This window comes from Manis javanica, chromosome 14 (assembly GCF_040802235.1).
Source record: "Manis javanica isolate MJ-LG chromosome 14, MJ_LKY, whole genome shotgun sequence".
Classification (NCBI taxonomy): Eukaryota; Metazoa; Chordata; class Mammalia; order Pholidota; family Manidae; genus Manis; species Manis javanica.
Genome location: NC_133169.1, coordinates 10919974 through 10935947, shown reverse-complemented (window position 1 = coordinate 10935947; position 15974 = coordinate 10919974). Strand labels below are relative to the sequence as shown.

Here is a 15974-nt window from a genome sequence, read left to right as displayed (position 1 = left end):
CATCCCAGTCATCTGCAGGTCCAGCCTCCTGTCCCACCTGATGCTGCCCTCCTGTGGCCACTGCCAACCATCTCTGCAGAAGGCGCCGTGTGTGAGGTCCCCGCTCTGGGACAGGGTGAGGAAGAAACTGTTTTGTAGCAGGCAGCTGCTCCCGACCTCACCTCAGAGCCTAAATTCTAAGCTTAAGGAGCCAAAGAGAGAGGAGGGGAAGGGAGGAGGAGGAACAGGGGGATTCTTGGTCAGGGGTCAGCAGCCCTGCCCTCTGGTCTCCACTCTGAACGAGCACTTGGACGAGTGACCCTGGACGAGTCACTTCCTTGTCCAGGCTTAGCTTCCACCTCTGAACACCAAAGAGGTGGGAGTAACACACATGAAGCCCTTCCAGGGCTGGTCTTCTCCTCTCCACAAGCTGGAGCCAACAAGATGGCAGCTGGCGGCCAAAGAAGAAATGCCTCCAGAGCCTCCAGGGAGCTGAAGTCAGGGGCACACAGGCCAGGCAGGAGGCATCGGCTACAGGGACACAGACAGGAGCTCAGACACTGATTCCAACCTCTGGGAAGGGGAGGGAGACCAACAACAGCACTGGACAATTCAAATGCCCGCTGGTGCCCAGAGGGCTGCCTGGGGCCCCTCCTCCTCTGTCCTGTCCAGCTAGATGAGGCCTTAGGCAAGTCTCCCTCATCTATGTCAGTTTCTTCATCTGTACAGTAGAGACATCTTCTTTAAGATCTACTTCTCAGTGACATAAAAGGTACAGAAGGGCTCTGGAAGTTCACAGCCCAAGTAGATGAGGGGGTGACCTATTTCTCTGTTCCAGATGGGTGAGCATTTACAGCAGGTCTGTTTGGCCCACAGGTGACTGACCTTCCAAAGCAGGCCACCCAACACTTTCCTCTCCACAGCGGGTGGCTTCAGGTTCCTGCCTGTCCTGGGCAGTGACCACTCAGCCCCATGATTTGTCCCTTCGACTTTGGAAAGGGTCTCAGCGATAACCTCAGTGGAAGGGTCACTCCTGTCTTCTGGGTGCTACCCCTCAGGCTTCATAGTTAAGTGTCTGGATGCTGGTAAGAATCTCTCTAAAGGGGCCCTGCCCTGGAGAGGAATTGGGGGTGGTGGGGGGTGGGGAGACACAAGGACTGGGAGGCGGGGATAAGCAACTCAGTGGAGCAAAGAGGTGACCTGAAGGAAGGAAGGCTCACTCTGTTCCTCCCCCACGTCCTGCACAGCCACTGCCAGAGGCTCCCTCCCCCCACTCCCCACCCACCACCTCAAAACCAGCTTCAGCCTCTCCTCCTTCCCAGCACCCGCACGAGGAGGCAGTCATGTGCCTGTCAGGAGGCTGGGAAGCTGAGTGCCGCCCTGGCTCCTCCGCTCTCTGTCCTGGTCCCCTCCAAGGCCTGCCCGTTCAAAGTCACTGCTCCAAATCAGGACGAGTCACTTCTCTTCTGAGCCGTCGGCTGACACCTCCTGACTGCCTCCTAGCCCACACCTCTCCCTCCCTCCCACCCTTCCTCCAGCCAGCTATACCGACCCAGAGTGCACCTTCCTTCACACAGGTGCCCCAGGCCCCTCAAATGCCTTCAGGGGCATCCCTCCCCATCTCAGATACTAAAGCTCTCCCGTAGCCTCGCGGGCATGCCTGTGGGAGAATTTGAACGGGAACTTCACCATCTGGCCCGAGGCTGCCCCACCCTCCCCTCGGGCCTCACCTTTGCCCCCTAAAGTCCACTCCCCCGAACAAATCCTATTGTCCTTGAAGATCCAGTTCAAAGGCCATCTTGCCTTCCTCTTTACCCACCTGGCTGACTCCACCCTGGCACCATGAAGAGAAGTACTTTCAAAATTCTACTCTGTGTTAAACTAAACTAGTTAGCCTCAGGGACAAGGATGGGAAGGCAGTGTTGGGATGTGACTGCTAGTGCTGCGAGCTCCTACTATGTGCTCGGGGAACCAAACCTCCTCCTCCCATATACATAGCCTGCAGAGGCCCCAGTTCCCCCCTGAGAGGTTAAGTAAAATAAAAATACCCACTATTTATGATGGGGGGGAGTCTAGTAAACATAATGTTGCTCATGTAATTGTAGACTAATGATAACAAAAAAAAAAAAATCACCCACTATTTTGGCCAGTGCTCTACAGTTTGGAAAGCCTTTTGATGTATCTTGTAGTGACTCATTCTGTCCTCACAGCAGCGTTGAGGGGGGATCTAACAGCCTCCACTTCAATGATGAGAAAGCAGAACCCTAAAGTGAGAAGAGGGATCTTACCCGCAGCCCCCAGGTGGCTAGTGGGGAGACCCGAGACCGGGTTTCCTGACCTCAGCGCTTGCCCAGGCCCAAGGTCTGGGTGGAAGAGACCTGGGCTGGGCCTCCATCTAGCCCACAAAAAGAAAAGACGAGGTGCGTGGAGATGGGCCTGCTTTTGTTTTCTGTGGGCAGGGCCTCTTCTGGGAGCCAAGCCTACCAAAGAGATGGGCAGCAACTTAAGGGACGGCAGGGAGGGATAGGGAACTCAGACAGCTGAACAAAACTGACAACAAGGGGCTTCTTGGCTCTGATGGCTAAATGGTGGAACGGGAGGGGGAACCTACTGCTGTCCGGGTGTAGGACCCCCACACTGCTGTGTCCCTGCTAGACCCGCTGTGAGCCTGTGAAGTTGAAGGGACCAAGAACATCTGTGGCCCAGAACAAGACTGGATAAGGAAATGTCCCTGCGCCAGGGTGACCCTGAGAGGTTCCCATGGCAACAGCCAGCCAGGCCAGCAGATGTCCCTGGGCCCAGAAGAGCGGGGAGGAGCAGTTCTCAAAAGGAATGTATGCCTCTGACCCTCAAGGAGCTTGCGGGGGTGGTACGGGCCTGAAAGTGACCCCACACACACTCCCCAGTCACCCCAGGATGGGTGGGAGTAGAAGGCAGTGGGGAAAGGGGGAACTCAGAGAACCTGGGGAGGCAGGGGAAGATGGAGGAGATGGGGGGGTGCACTAGTGCAAAGACTGAGCTGCAGGCGGTGGGAAAAGGGGGTCAAAGAACACGGGCAGGGACGGGAGGGAGGACTGGCAGAGTGGGGGACAGCTGGGAAATGGGTTTGGGGGACTACCAAAGGAAGCAGAATTTTTCCATTTGAGAGGGGAAGGCCCAGGGGGGCTACCCCCAACTCCAGTGATTGCCCCAAAGCACCCCACAGCCAAGCTCTTAGGAGGGGGAGTTCCCAGAGGAAAGGGCAGAAAGGCCAAGTGCTCAAAATACCAAGTGCTTAAACTGGAAGGGCCCAGAGCAGACCCAGGAAGCCAAGCAGGGCAGGGTGGCAGAGGCCAGGGGTCTACCTGGAAGGCCCCTCCCATCCCCACGGCCAGGAGCTGCCCCCAGGCCCTGCTGGAAGGAGTGCTATCCCCTGCTCCAGCCTCCTCCAGCTCATCTCCACATGCTGGCCCCGTGACCCGGAGAGCACCAAATGCTCTGGAACCTGGGGTCCCCCTCTTTACCAGGGCTGCTTGGGGCACATGGGTGTGATGGACAGAGGCCTCATGACTTCTGACGGGCATGCAGATCACCTACCAAGGGCACCCCAGAGAGAGGATCATCAGTGGCCAACGTCCCCAGTGTCCTGGCCCTCCCCAACATACCCCTTGGGTTTATGCCTCCCTTTTGCTCCCCGATTCAGCAGTTTCAGAAGCCTCCCACTCAGCATACTACTTCCTGAGTAGGGAAGAGGAGGAGGTTTGGGGGAACTTCCTAGCTTTCCTGAGAGTCCGTTATGCAAATGAAGGAGATAGGCCCTAGAAATGAAACGGAGACGCCCCAAGCAGCCCACACCCTCCAGGAACCCAGGGAGGCCAGTTTGTGTCCCCTCCCCTAAGCCCAGACCCCTCCCCAGGACACAAAATCCTGCCTGCCTTCCAGTCCAGATCCCCCTCTTGGAAACCCAAGTTTACCTGTCAGCTCTTCAGGCAACATAAATCATGAGCACCTGCAGAAGGCGAGCGACGTGAGCAGAGTAAGAGGCTTCCTCTTGTGGGGCGGAGGTCCACGGAGCCAGGACGCCAAATCCAGGCCGTGGCCCTGGGCCAGCCTGTGCTTGATCTGCCCAAGCCACTTTCTAGAAGCAGCAGCCTCCTTTCCTAGAGCCCCCAGCCCCTATCACTGACCCTGCCTAGGGGGCTGGTTCTTCCTTAGGTCTAGCTGCAGTCCCTCCTACAGAAAGCAGGCTGCACTGGACTAAGTTCCTTAGTGAGCCTCTGCAGTCCGCGTGCCTCACTGCTCCTGGTACACAACGGACTTCTAAATGTTTGTTGAATGAGTGGTCCTTGTTCTGGCCCCAGCCCCCCTTCTCAGCCTCCCCAGAATAAATGAGCTAACATGCCTACAGCCCTGTAACAGTGACACAACATGAGATGGGGTGTCACAGAAGCATGTGCTGCCAGTTCCAGCCCCCCTCTGGGGCCTGCAAGGCCTCCCCCCTTTACTCACAGCACTGCGCAGTCCTGGCCTGACATCAGCCCCCTGCACTCACTAGGGTTAGGGTATCTCCAGGGCAGTCAAGAAGCCCAGTCAGGAAGGACTTCCGGAGGAGCCAAGGGGACTCCTGTGCACCCAGTGCTCGGCCCGGGCCCAGCAGATGGGGTCCAAAGAGTTGGGGGCACTAAGTAGTGGGGGTTGCGGGGTCCGGAGCAAATGTGGAGCCAGGGCGCCACCTAGTGGCTCCCTCACCTCCCCAACCCAGAAGCTGGGTGAGAGCCATCCTCTCCTTCCTCCTCCATGCCCTAAAGGGGATGAATTTGAATGCCAAATACAGGACAGGCATTTTGTTTACATTACTTTATTTAATCTCTCCCCAAGCCCCTCAATCCCCTTTTTTGAGCATAAGAGAAACTCAAAGCTCCCAGAGAATAACTTGCCCAAGATCACTCAGTCTGGAATGGAGCCCAAGACTCAGACTCCAAAACCTACGTTCATTTTTCTCCTCTCCCAGGGGTGCAGCCAAGGCAGCTGTGAACAAAATGGGGAGTTCCAGCAGAGGGCCCGAGCCGTGCGGTGAGGGTACGGGGAGGCGAAGGGGCACAGGGAGAAGAAAGTGAGAGCCAGTGGCCAGGAGGTGGTGGGTGTGAGCATCCCCTGTGCACGGTACCCGCCCCAAGTGACAGAGTGCCACTCCCCTAAACCACAAGGTCACAGCTGCAGCAGCAGTTTACTGGGATTTGAATTTACAGTTCACACAGGAAGGTGAGGCCATGTGAGAAGCAGGGGTGAAAAAGGGACTTCACCCCCTGGGGACAGCTGCTTCCAAATCTAACAAAACCCCAGGGAAAGCCCGGGGCTGGGCCTCCAGCCAGAAAGGGGGCACGGGTTGGGTCAGCGTATGGAGCCAAGGGGCCCTTCTGGGGACGGACGGACACACACACACACACACACACACACACACACACACACACACACGGATGAAAGCTCTTTGGCTTCAGAATCAGAATGCTGCCCCCACCCTCTCCTATCCCCATCACACTGGCAGGACACAATCAGGCCACAGAGGGTCACATCCCAGGGCCCTGGACATTTGCATACATTTGCATAGACAGCAAGACAGGTCCAGCTAAGGCCTCTTTCTAGCAAAAGTGGCATCAGTGCAGGGCTGGGTGATTCCACTCTCCTCTGTGAAGGACATCCAAGGAGTCCAACGGGCCAGGGGAGATGGCAGTTCAACAGTCCCCAGGGTTAGGTAACCCCAGGCCTCAGTCCTGGCGGTGGTGGCTGTCCTCCTCCCTGGGCCCCACAACTCTGGAACTCCGAACGTGTTTACCCTTCTTCCCTGACCTGTGGGGAGACATGGGGAGGGGGCAGGAAGAGGCCTTAAGAGGAAAATGCCATGTGATGAGAAGGGGCCCCTGGGGAGAGAGGACCCTGTTCCTCCTAAGGCAGCCACCACCAATCATATTGGGAGCCAGACCTGGCCTCCCAGGAAGAAGTCTCCAGCTGGGAAGTCTGGAAGGATGGAAGGAGGAAACAATCTCCCTTACCCCCTGGGCCATGCAGGTATAGGTAGGACAAATCGGGAAGAAAAGGGCCCCTGGCCTAAAAGGGGACTCCCCAGGCCAAGCTGGGATCAGCACAGGCAGCTTCCTGCCCTCAAGGGAAGATGGGAAAGTATTGAGACACCTTCTCGAAGGGAAGCCAGGGGGAAACTAAAAGTAGACATGCCACTTCAAACCAAAGGCCTTGCTCCTTCACACCATCCCCCACCACCTGGTTCCTTCTTTCCCACCCTACTCTACTCCCCCACAGCTACCCACCTCTTCTTCAGTGCTCTGTCTCCAAATAAGTGGCTGAAGATGAAGTCCTCAAAGTCATCTACCTCATCGTCATCACCTGTCTGTCTCACTGCCACCTCCTCCAGGCTGTCCTCCAAGGCATCCACAAAGTCCCGGAAGCGAAGGCGGTCATGGCGGAAGACGCCATCCTCACCAAAGTAAGCAGGCGAGAGTGGTAGCTGCTCGGTCAGCTGCCCAGCCCAGGGCAGCCGTGCCAGGTATGCCTTCAGTAGCGATGCCAGCTCCTGGTGCCGCACTGGGGCTAGCTCCATGCCAAAGAAGGCCAGGCCCTCCTGCCGGGCACACTCGTGCACACCAGAGCAGCCCTGTGGTGCCCGGTACTTGTGCCTGGACAGCTCTGCCCAGAGTGGCAGGGGGTCAGGCCTGTCTTTAGCCCCTTCCTTCCATGGAGGGTGCTTCTGCCCTTCTCCAGAGGAATGGGGACTCCGACTTTTCCTGGGGGGCTCCTTATGACCCTGTCGCTTGCCATTCTTCTTGCTGCCCGACTCCTCCACCCTCGGCCTGCCCTCCTTCCTCCTCCCTGCCAGCTCCCCATCCTCCTCACTCTCCCAGCTCTTCTTCCTTTCCTGGCCAGATTCCTCCTTCTTGCGCTTCCAGGGCTCAGCCTTCCGGTCCCCCTGCCCATCCCTCCACTTTCCTTTTCCACTCCACTCCCTGGAATTCTGGAAGGGGGGCTCCTTATGCCAAGCCTCTGAAGCATTGGCAGGAACCCCAGGGTGCTGGCCCAAGGCCTCCAGGCCCTGTAGCTTCTGGGTCAGTCTGTGGCCCAGCTCAGCCAGACCACCATGAGCTGGGTCACCTCGGCCTACAGCCTTCAAGCTCTGCTCCAGGTCCTGCTGCACAGACCCCAGCAGCCGCCGCTGCCTCTCCAACTCCTGCCGTAATGCCTGGGCCTCAGCTTCTAGCCGTTCCTTCTGCCCCAGGAAGCCAGGGCCTGGCTCCTGCCTCCAGGGGCCTTGCTCCTTGGGGACCGTGCCATCCTGCGGGCCTCTGCCCCAGTTGAGGCATACCCCATCTGTGCCCCGGACACAGTCAGCCTCCAGCCCCTGAAGCCGGGCCCTCAACTGCTGCAGCTCTGACTCCAGGGCCCGCTGGGAGGCCTCACCCTGCTGCAGGGCCCCTCGGAGCCGGGCATTCTCCTCTTCTAACCCTTTGGGCTGGTGCATCAGATTCTGAAGGTCCTCCTTCTGGGCCTGGAATGGGGGCAGGAATGGAGGGCACCACAGGAGGATCCTTGGCAGGGTGCCTTCTACACCAAATCCGTTACAATGGGCAGGTGGCCCAAGCCCCTTTGATGGCCTGGGACACTCAAAGGATCTGATTCTCATCATCCTTCCCATCTACAACCTGCAGCAGACCCTAGAATCCCCAGCTTCCATCAGAGGCCTCAACTTCTACATCCTTTATAAGCACACATTTCTTCGATTCACCTAAGGACAGCCAATATGTGGCTGGCACTGCTTTTTCCACCTCCCATACCTAGACTAGACATTATTAATCGATTACAGCACTTCTTTCCCACTGAGCCTTGACATATTCCTCAAATCCTTCTCCAGACAGTGCTCCAAGCAGACCATACCCATCAATCAGAGGTCGTGTACCTCATAGAACAGCCCTGGACTAAACCTTAGCATGACAGATAGGAATAGAGAACTAGGAAAATGACCCAACTGTAGCAGGAAAGGGAGAGGGTTAAGGTATATGGATAAATAGAGGGAACTTCTTCCAGGGAGAACCTTAGGATGGACACCTGGCCTAGGGGAGACAGGCAGAACCCACCCCCTCCTGTCTGTGCCTACCTGCAGCTGGGCCTGCAGCAGCCGAATGTCCTGGTTCTCTTTGGCCAGCTTGTCCAGCAGAAGGGCCATGTTCTGCAGGCTGGGGACACTGATAGGGGGCATTGAAGCCTGCAGCTGCTGCCTTAGCCCATCCTGAGGGCAAAGGAGTCAGTTACCCTACCCTGCCCCACAGCCCAGGCGTACCTGAGTCTCTCAGGCCCCACCACCTAGGGACAAGTCTACACATACCTGCCCATCCCCCACAGCACCCGGCTCCTCAGTATCTAAGCCAGGATCCGGGAAGACCTGTAACTCCACTTCCTCCATGGGCCCTGCGGGAAGGAGAAGCCCTGAAACTGGCCCAAGGCACACAGAGCCCACTCTCCCACAGTTGCCCTCCTGCCCTAAACCCACCCCGCGGATGGGGGTCCCGTGAGGTAGAGGGCCAAGGGTCACCCTGAACAGCTAAGGCCAATAACTGAGCAGTGAAGGTACAGCCCCAGTATCTCCACTTCAGGCCTAGGGAACCGCCCCCACCGGCCTCCCTCAGGGGTCGGGGGGACAGACTCGAATAGGCAGGGCCAGCCCCACTCACCGCTCCCAGACTCTGAGAGGCCACCTGAAGATGGAGACAGGAGCGGGGTAAGGCCCTCGGAGGAGAGGGGGGAGTTGGGTGAAAGCAGGGCAGCAGGGGCCAGAGTGGAGGCTCAAGGCCCCAGCAGGGAAGTCACCACTCACCAGAGAGAAGGATCCCCAGGCCCAGCAGAACCAGGGCCCCGAGGAGGCACATGTGGAGAGAGATGCCCAGCTCCCCACCCGCACCCTCGCCTCCGGCCTGGTCCTCCATGCCCAGGGTCACCGCAGGCTGAGGGGTGCTGGGCTCCCGGCCCCGCCGTCTCCGCAGGCCCTCCATGTCCACATCGGTGTCATCCTCACTGCTGGAGCAGCGGACCTCCTCCTGGACCCACGCTGGGAGGGAGGGATGGGGACAAGGCAGTGAGGCAACTGGAGAGTGGGACGTAGGGAAGGACAGGAGTGGAGGAAGGTGCAGAAAGCTCCCAGTCCTGACCACAGAGAGGGGCTCATGAAGACCCTGCCCGGGCATCGATGACAACCCTGCCCTGGAGATGGGAGACCAGCGTTCTGCCTACAGGCTACACGGGCAGCTCTCATCCGCAAAGCAGCCTCCTTCCTCGGCTGTGCCTCCCGTGGAGCCTCTGTGGCTGCGCCCCTTCCTGGTTCCTGTCCTAACCCTGGCCACTCCGTCTCAGCCTCCCTGGAGCTCCAGGCCTCGACCTCTGATGGCCTAGTGGCCACACCTTCCTGGGAGTCCCTCGGGGACCAAACACTCAACACACTGCCCTCCAAACTGGTTGTCTTCTGGTGTCCCCCCAGTTCAGGGCAAGGGACCACTGCTGTCACCTGGCCCACCTAAGCCCTCCCTCTTCACCTCACACACAGACAACTCAACAGTTCGACACTTAAATGTCTCAGTAGTACACACCCCATATGTGCGTAGTTCAGGTCATCAGCTTAGTCTGGCCCCTGCAGTTGCCTCCTAACCAGCCCCAGGCCCTGGCCTCTCCTTCCACCCTGCCTCACTTCAGCAGAGATGGATTCATTAATACACTCCTCTGCTGCAAGCCTTGGATGCAGCCTCCTTAGCACAGGCCAGGTGGCCCCCATCCCTCTGCTGATGCTGCAGCCCTGGCCTAGAATGTTCTCTTCTTCCTGCCCTACCTACCAAAAGCCTTCTCTTGACTCAAGTATCCATTCAAATGTCACCTCCAACATGAACCTCTTCCCAGATGTCCCTGTTTCTCCCTCCCCCCCACTCTGTCTTCTGACTGAACCACCCTCCCCCTGTGGGAACACCCTAATTACACCCCCTTTTTGCACCCTCCATAGGTCTGGCTTGCATCTTGGCTTGGCCTAGTCTGCCTCTTGCATAGGCCATGAACCACCCACCCTCCCTTCTTCCCCAGGGCCAGAGCTGACACATGAAAGGGACTCAGGCAGGGAATGAGAGTTAAATCCAGGGACAAGAAAAGAAGAAGCCCCACGGCAGACAGGAATAAGTTAAACAGACCTGGGCCCTGCTCCTTATCAGCTCTGTGACCTTGGTCAAATCACTTAACCTCTCTGAGCCTCAGTGTCTTTAGGGGTGATGGGAAGGATTCACTAATAAAATTTATGGAGGGTGCAAGCTGCTAAGTCTTAGGGCCTGGACCACAGCTGAGCTCAGTAGTAACGGCAACTCCCCCTCCCATACCTTCTAGAAAGATAGAGACAGAGGGAGACAAGAAGGACTCTTACCTGCTTTGGGGGATGAGGGCAGGCTTTGTGGGAGGCTCTGATCCTCCAGGTCCTGTGGGTCTGGTCCAAGGTCTGCCGCCACAGGGGTCTCATCCAGGTCTCCCTGGGCTGCTGTGTCTCCAGCAGGGGCCTCCATACCAGGACTGTCACCTTCCAGGACACTCTGATGCAGATACAACTGTGAGCAGCTCGTGGCCTCCCTTGTCCCCTCCCATCCCCTGGTGAAAGTCCTCACCTTGGCCTCCGTCTCCCCTGGATGAATGGGACCAGGCTGGAAGCTTTCACTCTGGGAGAGGGTCTCTGTAGTGGAAGAAATGACCAGGAAAAACACCACTGCCCCACAGCTGAACTCCCCACACAGGCCTCTGGCTCCTGCAGACCCCTACCAAGATGGAAGGAGTTAAGAAAAAAGCCAGGATGGATGAGGGAAGAAAGTTTTAAACTGAGATTAACATAAGAAATAAGACTAACTAGCTTCCCTTTCCCTGAAAAGACTGCGAAATGCCAGGCCATGGAGGAGAGGTGGCTGCACCCACGCCCAGAAGGCCCCTGTTACCTTTTCCATCCAAGGTCCCAGCTAATTCTTCAGCAGCTACCATGGAGGGGTCCCCAGGGACCTGCGGAGCTCCCTCGGATTCTGGGCCCAGAGTCTCCACAGGCAGGCTCTGGGGGAAGGGGCACAGGCAGAAGGTTGCTCCAGAAGAAGGCCAGCAGCACAAAACCGTGGGCAGGGGTGCTCTGCTGGGGCGCAGGACCCCAACCCACATTTTACAAAAGTATAGCACATCCAGCAGCGAGCTGATCCACAGCAGGGAGGCGTGGGGTCGGGTGGGGCTGCACTTCTCTGCTCCACACAGTATTTGGCCATTCCCTAGCCTCACTCACTGCTACCAGGATCTTTCACAGGCCAAGTTTCTCAAACAAAGAGGTGCCACTGGACCAGGGCACCAGACCAAACCTGCAGCGGGCCCCCTCCCCCCAACCCGGAGAACCAGCTAGAATGCAGGTCTCCCCCACCTGCAAGGTCACCAGCACTTCCCTCCTGCCTCACAAATGAACAACCCAGTTACTGGCTACAAGGCAGGAGGATGGCAAGAGAACAAAGTCCCCTGGGTATCTAAGGGTCACAGTCATATTCCCAATGGGCTTCCCTGCAGTTGTCCTCACCACAGGCCACCCACTTCACTTCCTTTCCTGCCCCCAACACACCCCTCTCCCAGCAGCTGCTGACAGAAGCCTGCTCACGGGGCCACAAACAGCTTGTCTCCCAGTGCTCTGTCCTGTCCAGCTCACAGCCCAGCCTGTCCCCTCCCTGCAGACCCCCCGGCAGGCCCACCACCTGCTCACCCCAACCAGAGCTCCCACGACTCCAAGAATAATTCTTCACCTTAGTGTGTTTCTTTGCATTTTCAAATTGCCTTTTGCTCACGACCACCCCTACAAGGCAGGAATCACGACCCCTCTTTCCCAGGGGAGGAGAGGTGCAGGGCCCAGCTGTCAGCAAAGGCACCCCACAGAAGCTAGGGCTCCGGCTGAGAGCACGGTGTGCCTCCTCCTCTGCCAGCAAGCCCTACCCCGTGCCCTGCTCCAGCCTTATCCTGAGGCCAGCTTCCTCCCTCCCCACGGGGCCCCTCAAGGGCACTCAAACTCCTCCTGTCTCCCCTCTTGGTGCTTCTACCCTACCAAGCCACTGGGTCTCATCCCTGGGAAACCTTCTCCAGTCTCTCAGTTCCCCCAGCCTGTGGCCCCTTCTCCCTTCCCAATGGCTCCGGGAACACAGGAGTCCACTAGGTTACTGCCCCACCTCTACTATCTGAACTGCAGGACTTTCCAAACACGCTCCCCTGTTCCCACCTGGCCCACACAGTGGCTTCACCTCCAGGGCAGTGATGGTCCTGACTCCCTCAGACTCAAGGCTCATCAGTGACTTCCCACCAGAACGAGGCATGAATGCCTACGCCAGGCTCTCCAGGCCTTTTCCAGGGCACCCCAGGCTCTGCCCCCCAACCTCACACCAACACTGACCCATGTTTCCACCTCACCCAGTGGACCTCCACAGAGTCTCCTCCAAAATGGCTTTACCACTGCTGCCCCAGAACCTTTGCTCAATGCTGGTATCCCCACCAGAACTTCTCCCCTACTTTTCGGAGCTTACCCCAGTGGGACCTTTCTGTCAAGACATGGTCCAAGTCCCAGCACCTGACTCCTAAGGCCTGATCTCCTTCTGCCTCTAGAGTTCCTCTCACAGCCAGCAGGGGGTGATGCAGATGATGAGGACCAAGGAAGGGGACAGACCCAGAAAGCAGCCCAGCCCTGCAGGAACCCCCCTTCCATGTAGTTCCCAGGCCTGTTTTTCCTACCTCTGAGCCAGCAAGCACCCAGCTATTGTCCGAGTCTGGGCAGGAGGCCATAGTGGCTGAGGTCCCCGAGGCTGCTGTGGCTGCCACCTGCAGAGAAAAGCTCACTTAAGGACCCCAGCTACCTTCAGGAGAGGCAGGATGCAGACAGCAGCCTTGGCCGGCTTCCAAAGTTTAAGGGCCACACAGAAGCTTCCAGAATCAGCCTGGTTCCAGTTCTTCTGACCTAACACCTCAACTTCTATTTGCCTTGCAAATCAGAACAGGCACAGTGAAGCTTGCTTCTCCTAGGGACAAAGCAGCTTGGGAAACTGAACTGCCTTGAAAGGTCAAAGAAGAACAGGGCTGAGAAGGCTTTGGGGAATATCCATGTTTTAGTCAGGGAAAAGGAGGGTCAAAAAGGTTGACTGACTGAACCTACCAAAGACAAACAGCCAACAGGAGTGAGGAAAACACAGGCCTCCCTTCACCACCCCAGGCTCTCCCACAGCCCCTGCTTCCTCCCCGGGGCCTTGGAAGGGAAGACTGGCCTCCTTCAGCCCAAAGTTTCCCTGCACCCGGCACCCACCCACCCGCCCTAAGTCCTTTGTATGGTCTAGTTCAGGGGTCCTCAATGCTGGCTGCAGACGGCAATCACCTAAGATTCTGATTCAATTGGTGTCAGGGTCAGGCTCTAGCGTGCGTCTTTTTTAAAACTTGCCCGATGGTGGCAAGTGAGCCAGGGCTGAGCACACCTGACAGCTTCTATCCATCTGCATGTCCCTTTAGGAAACCTCCTTGTCACTCTCACTCCCATTCTAAATTCTGTTTCCCTTCCTAGTAATCTCCAGAGTTTTGTCCTAGGACACCTGGAGCTGACTGGAAAAAGGGCTTTATGACAACTATCGTGAATAAGGACTTTACAGTTTGCGATGCAAGGATGAAAGTCCAGGCTGAGGTCCTGTCCCCTGCTAATGTGCTCTGACCTGGCAGGGTGGGGGTGGGAAGTCACTCCAGTTTCCAAAGTCTGACATAAGGAGGGCAAGGAGAGAGACCTACCCTCTTCATCCAAAGCCCAGACTGTCCCCTCAGGCTGGGCTGCTGCAACTGGGACCTGGCATAAAGTGGACGGGTAGATGAACTGACCGCTCCTCCCCGCCGACCACCCAGGGTCTTGGTCTGTGATCCTTCAGAGGAGGATAAATGACTGAGGGCCTTGAAGGGTGGCAAGTAGAAAAGGACTCTGTAAGGAAACCCTGGGGAAAGGAAGGGAAGACGGCAGTTCTACTGTAGGAAACTGTCATGCTGCCCTTCTGTCTGAGCTGGGGCAAGGGCTGGGCAGTGCCCAAGTAACCTCCTGAGGCCCTTCAAGATCCACGCCCTGACAGGTGAAGGACACCTCATGGTGTCTTCAGCAATGCCCAGGTCTCCCAGACAAATGCACCCAGCCCACAGGGCGACAGAATGGCTACAGTGACTCCTCATCCCGCGTCTAACAGAACACCCCCAGCCGGCTTCCACAGGCAGACGCAAGGCCGTGACTGTGCGGCCTTTGGCTCTCAGGCCCCTCCCCCGCTGTTCTGCCATCTCCCCCCATCCCCAGCTGCTGCGTGTGACTGTTAACAGGTGGTGGCAGGAAGGAAGTGGCACCAGCTTGGGCTGAAGTCCCTGTTTATCCCTGGCTGTGTACAGCCTGCTCAGGTCCTCCAGAACCAGGCACCATGGTAACCAGGATGATGTCAGACCCACTGTCTCCATGGAAACGAGCAATGGTATTTGGGTCAACAAGACAAACAAGTTCTGGGACCCCAACGGGGAGAGTACAACCCCTGCATGTACTCAGGGTTCCAAACCCTGGTACCTCTCTTGGCTGGGTTCACCAAGATTCAGAAAGATAAACGGGCTCTCCCAAGCCAGCATCTCACTGCCTTATTAGGAAGTTCCTTCTACTGCCTAATCTCCACCCTTCCCCGCTGTGTTTTCGGATCTCTTCCTTCTCATCAACCCCTTGGAAGAAAATCCACCTCCACCCCCTCCCCACGGTTTCATTTAGGCAGGACTCAAGAAAAACATCCCTTAAGGATTATCAGAGACTTCTGCTATTTCTAAAAGACAGCTAAAGGGGGAGCTCTCCCACTCTGCTCAAAGCTGGAAGTTTCCTCTAGCTAACTTCAACCCCTCTAAGAGCTGTTCCCCGACACCTCCAAAGCAAAGGACCTAAAGCCACAAGAACTTGGCCTAGGGGACCCAGAGCAAGTTCCTGTTTCTAAACAGCGGCCCATGCCCCCCCTCACCTCCGGCCCCGCAGTGACCAAGCGGCTCTGCAGATCCCCGGCGGAGCCAACCCTTGGGTCTTGCCCTTCCTCTCTTAGCCTGCCTCCCACAGGGTGTCTGTGGGACCCTTCCCCGCTAGGGCATTACCTGACCCGGCTCTGGCTTCAGTTCTCAGCTTTTGTTGCTGCCTCCCCTGGTTTCCAACACCAGAAAGGAGAGCCATGTGACCATAGGCTGGCCAATAGAAAGTCAACTTCCCGGAGGGGGCGTAAACTTTTGGCCAATAAGAGCTGGAATTGAGAGCCAGGGAGGGGGTCAGGGAGACCCGCACAGTCCCTAAACCTGGGTTTACCTCCCGCGGGAGACTGGGGGTTCCAGCAAACTGAATTTTCGATGCCTCCCCTTCCTTCCCAGTGTCTAAAGTTTCTTAAGGGGAGTCCCAAAACTGAAAGGCAATGGGAGGCATCTCCAAGACGACAGGGACAAGGGTCCCGCTTGGTCCCAGGATAGACAGAGACAGCTGCAGGGTGGGGGGAGGGGAGAGTGGCAACTTGCGGCTTAGAAGGAGTCCTCCCACCACTCTTCCCTTCCTGAGCCAGTGCAGATAAGGATGCCACTGCTACTTTGAATAGGAGTCAGATGGAGGAGCCTGAAAAGCCTCTAAAAATGAAACCTGCTAGACCAGGGGCAGCCCCTTCCCACACCTTTGGAGCTACCCTCGACCCCTAATCCAAACAGCTGCGGGGGCCGGGGGGCGGGGGTGCTGAGGCAGTACATGCCAAAGCACTAAGGGCACTTGACTCCCAGAGGCCTTGGAGCTGAAGTTCCAGCTTGGCTCCAGGCCTGGCCCAGGAATGTGCTCAGAAAGGAAACTCAGTTACAGCAGGGACAGGAGGGGTGTGGCACACTGGCCTCCCTTGGCTCAGCAGTTTGTACCATGGTCACTGAGG

General features: G+C 57.3%; 1 protein-coding gene across 6 annotated transcripts; it reads right to left on the bottom strand.

The window, feature by feature from the left end:
• Positions 1-4800: 4800 nt before the first annotated feature.
• PBXIP1 (PBX homeobox interacting protein 1) lies at positions 4801-15250 on the bottom strand. Of its 6 annotated transcripts, none has more exons than XM_017676508.3 (12): positions 15172-15237; positions 13810-14006; positions 12775-12861; positions 10971-11079; positions 10650-10714; positions 10415-10592; positions 8837-9067; positions 8694-8717; positions 8348-8430; positions 8120-8251; positions 6282-7513; positions 4801-5805 (listed from the first exon to the last, which is right to left on the bottom strand). In XM_017676508.3, exons 2-12 carry the CDS (start codon positions 13816-13818, stop codon positions 5724-5726), a joined length of 2232 nt encoding a protein of 743 aa, XP_017531997.3. In that variant the 5' UTR covers positions 13819-14006; positions 15172-15237; the 3' UTR covers positions 4801-5723. The 6 variants fall into 6 exon arrangements, with proteins under 6 accessions (XP_017531997.3, XP_017532000.3, XP_017531998.3 ...); XM_017676511.3 differs by having other exon boundaries at positions 10415-10577; positions 15172-15235; XM_017676509.3 differs by having other exon boundaries at positions 13810-13965; positions 15172-15216.
• Positions 15251-15974: the final 724 nt, after the last annotated feature.

What these genes read in the sequence shown, in the direction of transcription:
- PBXIP1 (XM_017676508.3), bottom strand. An exon ending in TGGGACCTTGGATGGAAAAG is followed by an intron (nt 10,715 to 10,970) that starts GTAACAGGGGCC and finishes CTTCCACTACAG; the next exon opens with AGACCCTCTCCCAGAGTGAA. An exon ending in GCCCTCATCCCCCAAAGCAG is followed by an intron (nt 9,068 to 10,414) that starts GTAAGAGTCCTT and finishes CCTCCCTCCCAG; the next exon opens with CGTGGGTCCAGGAGGAGGTC.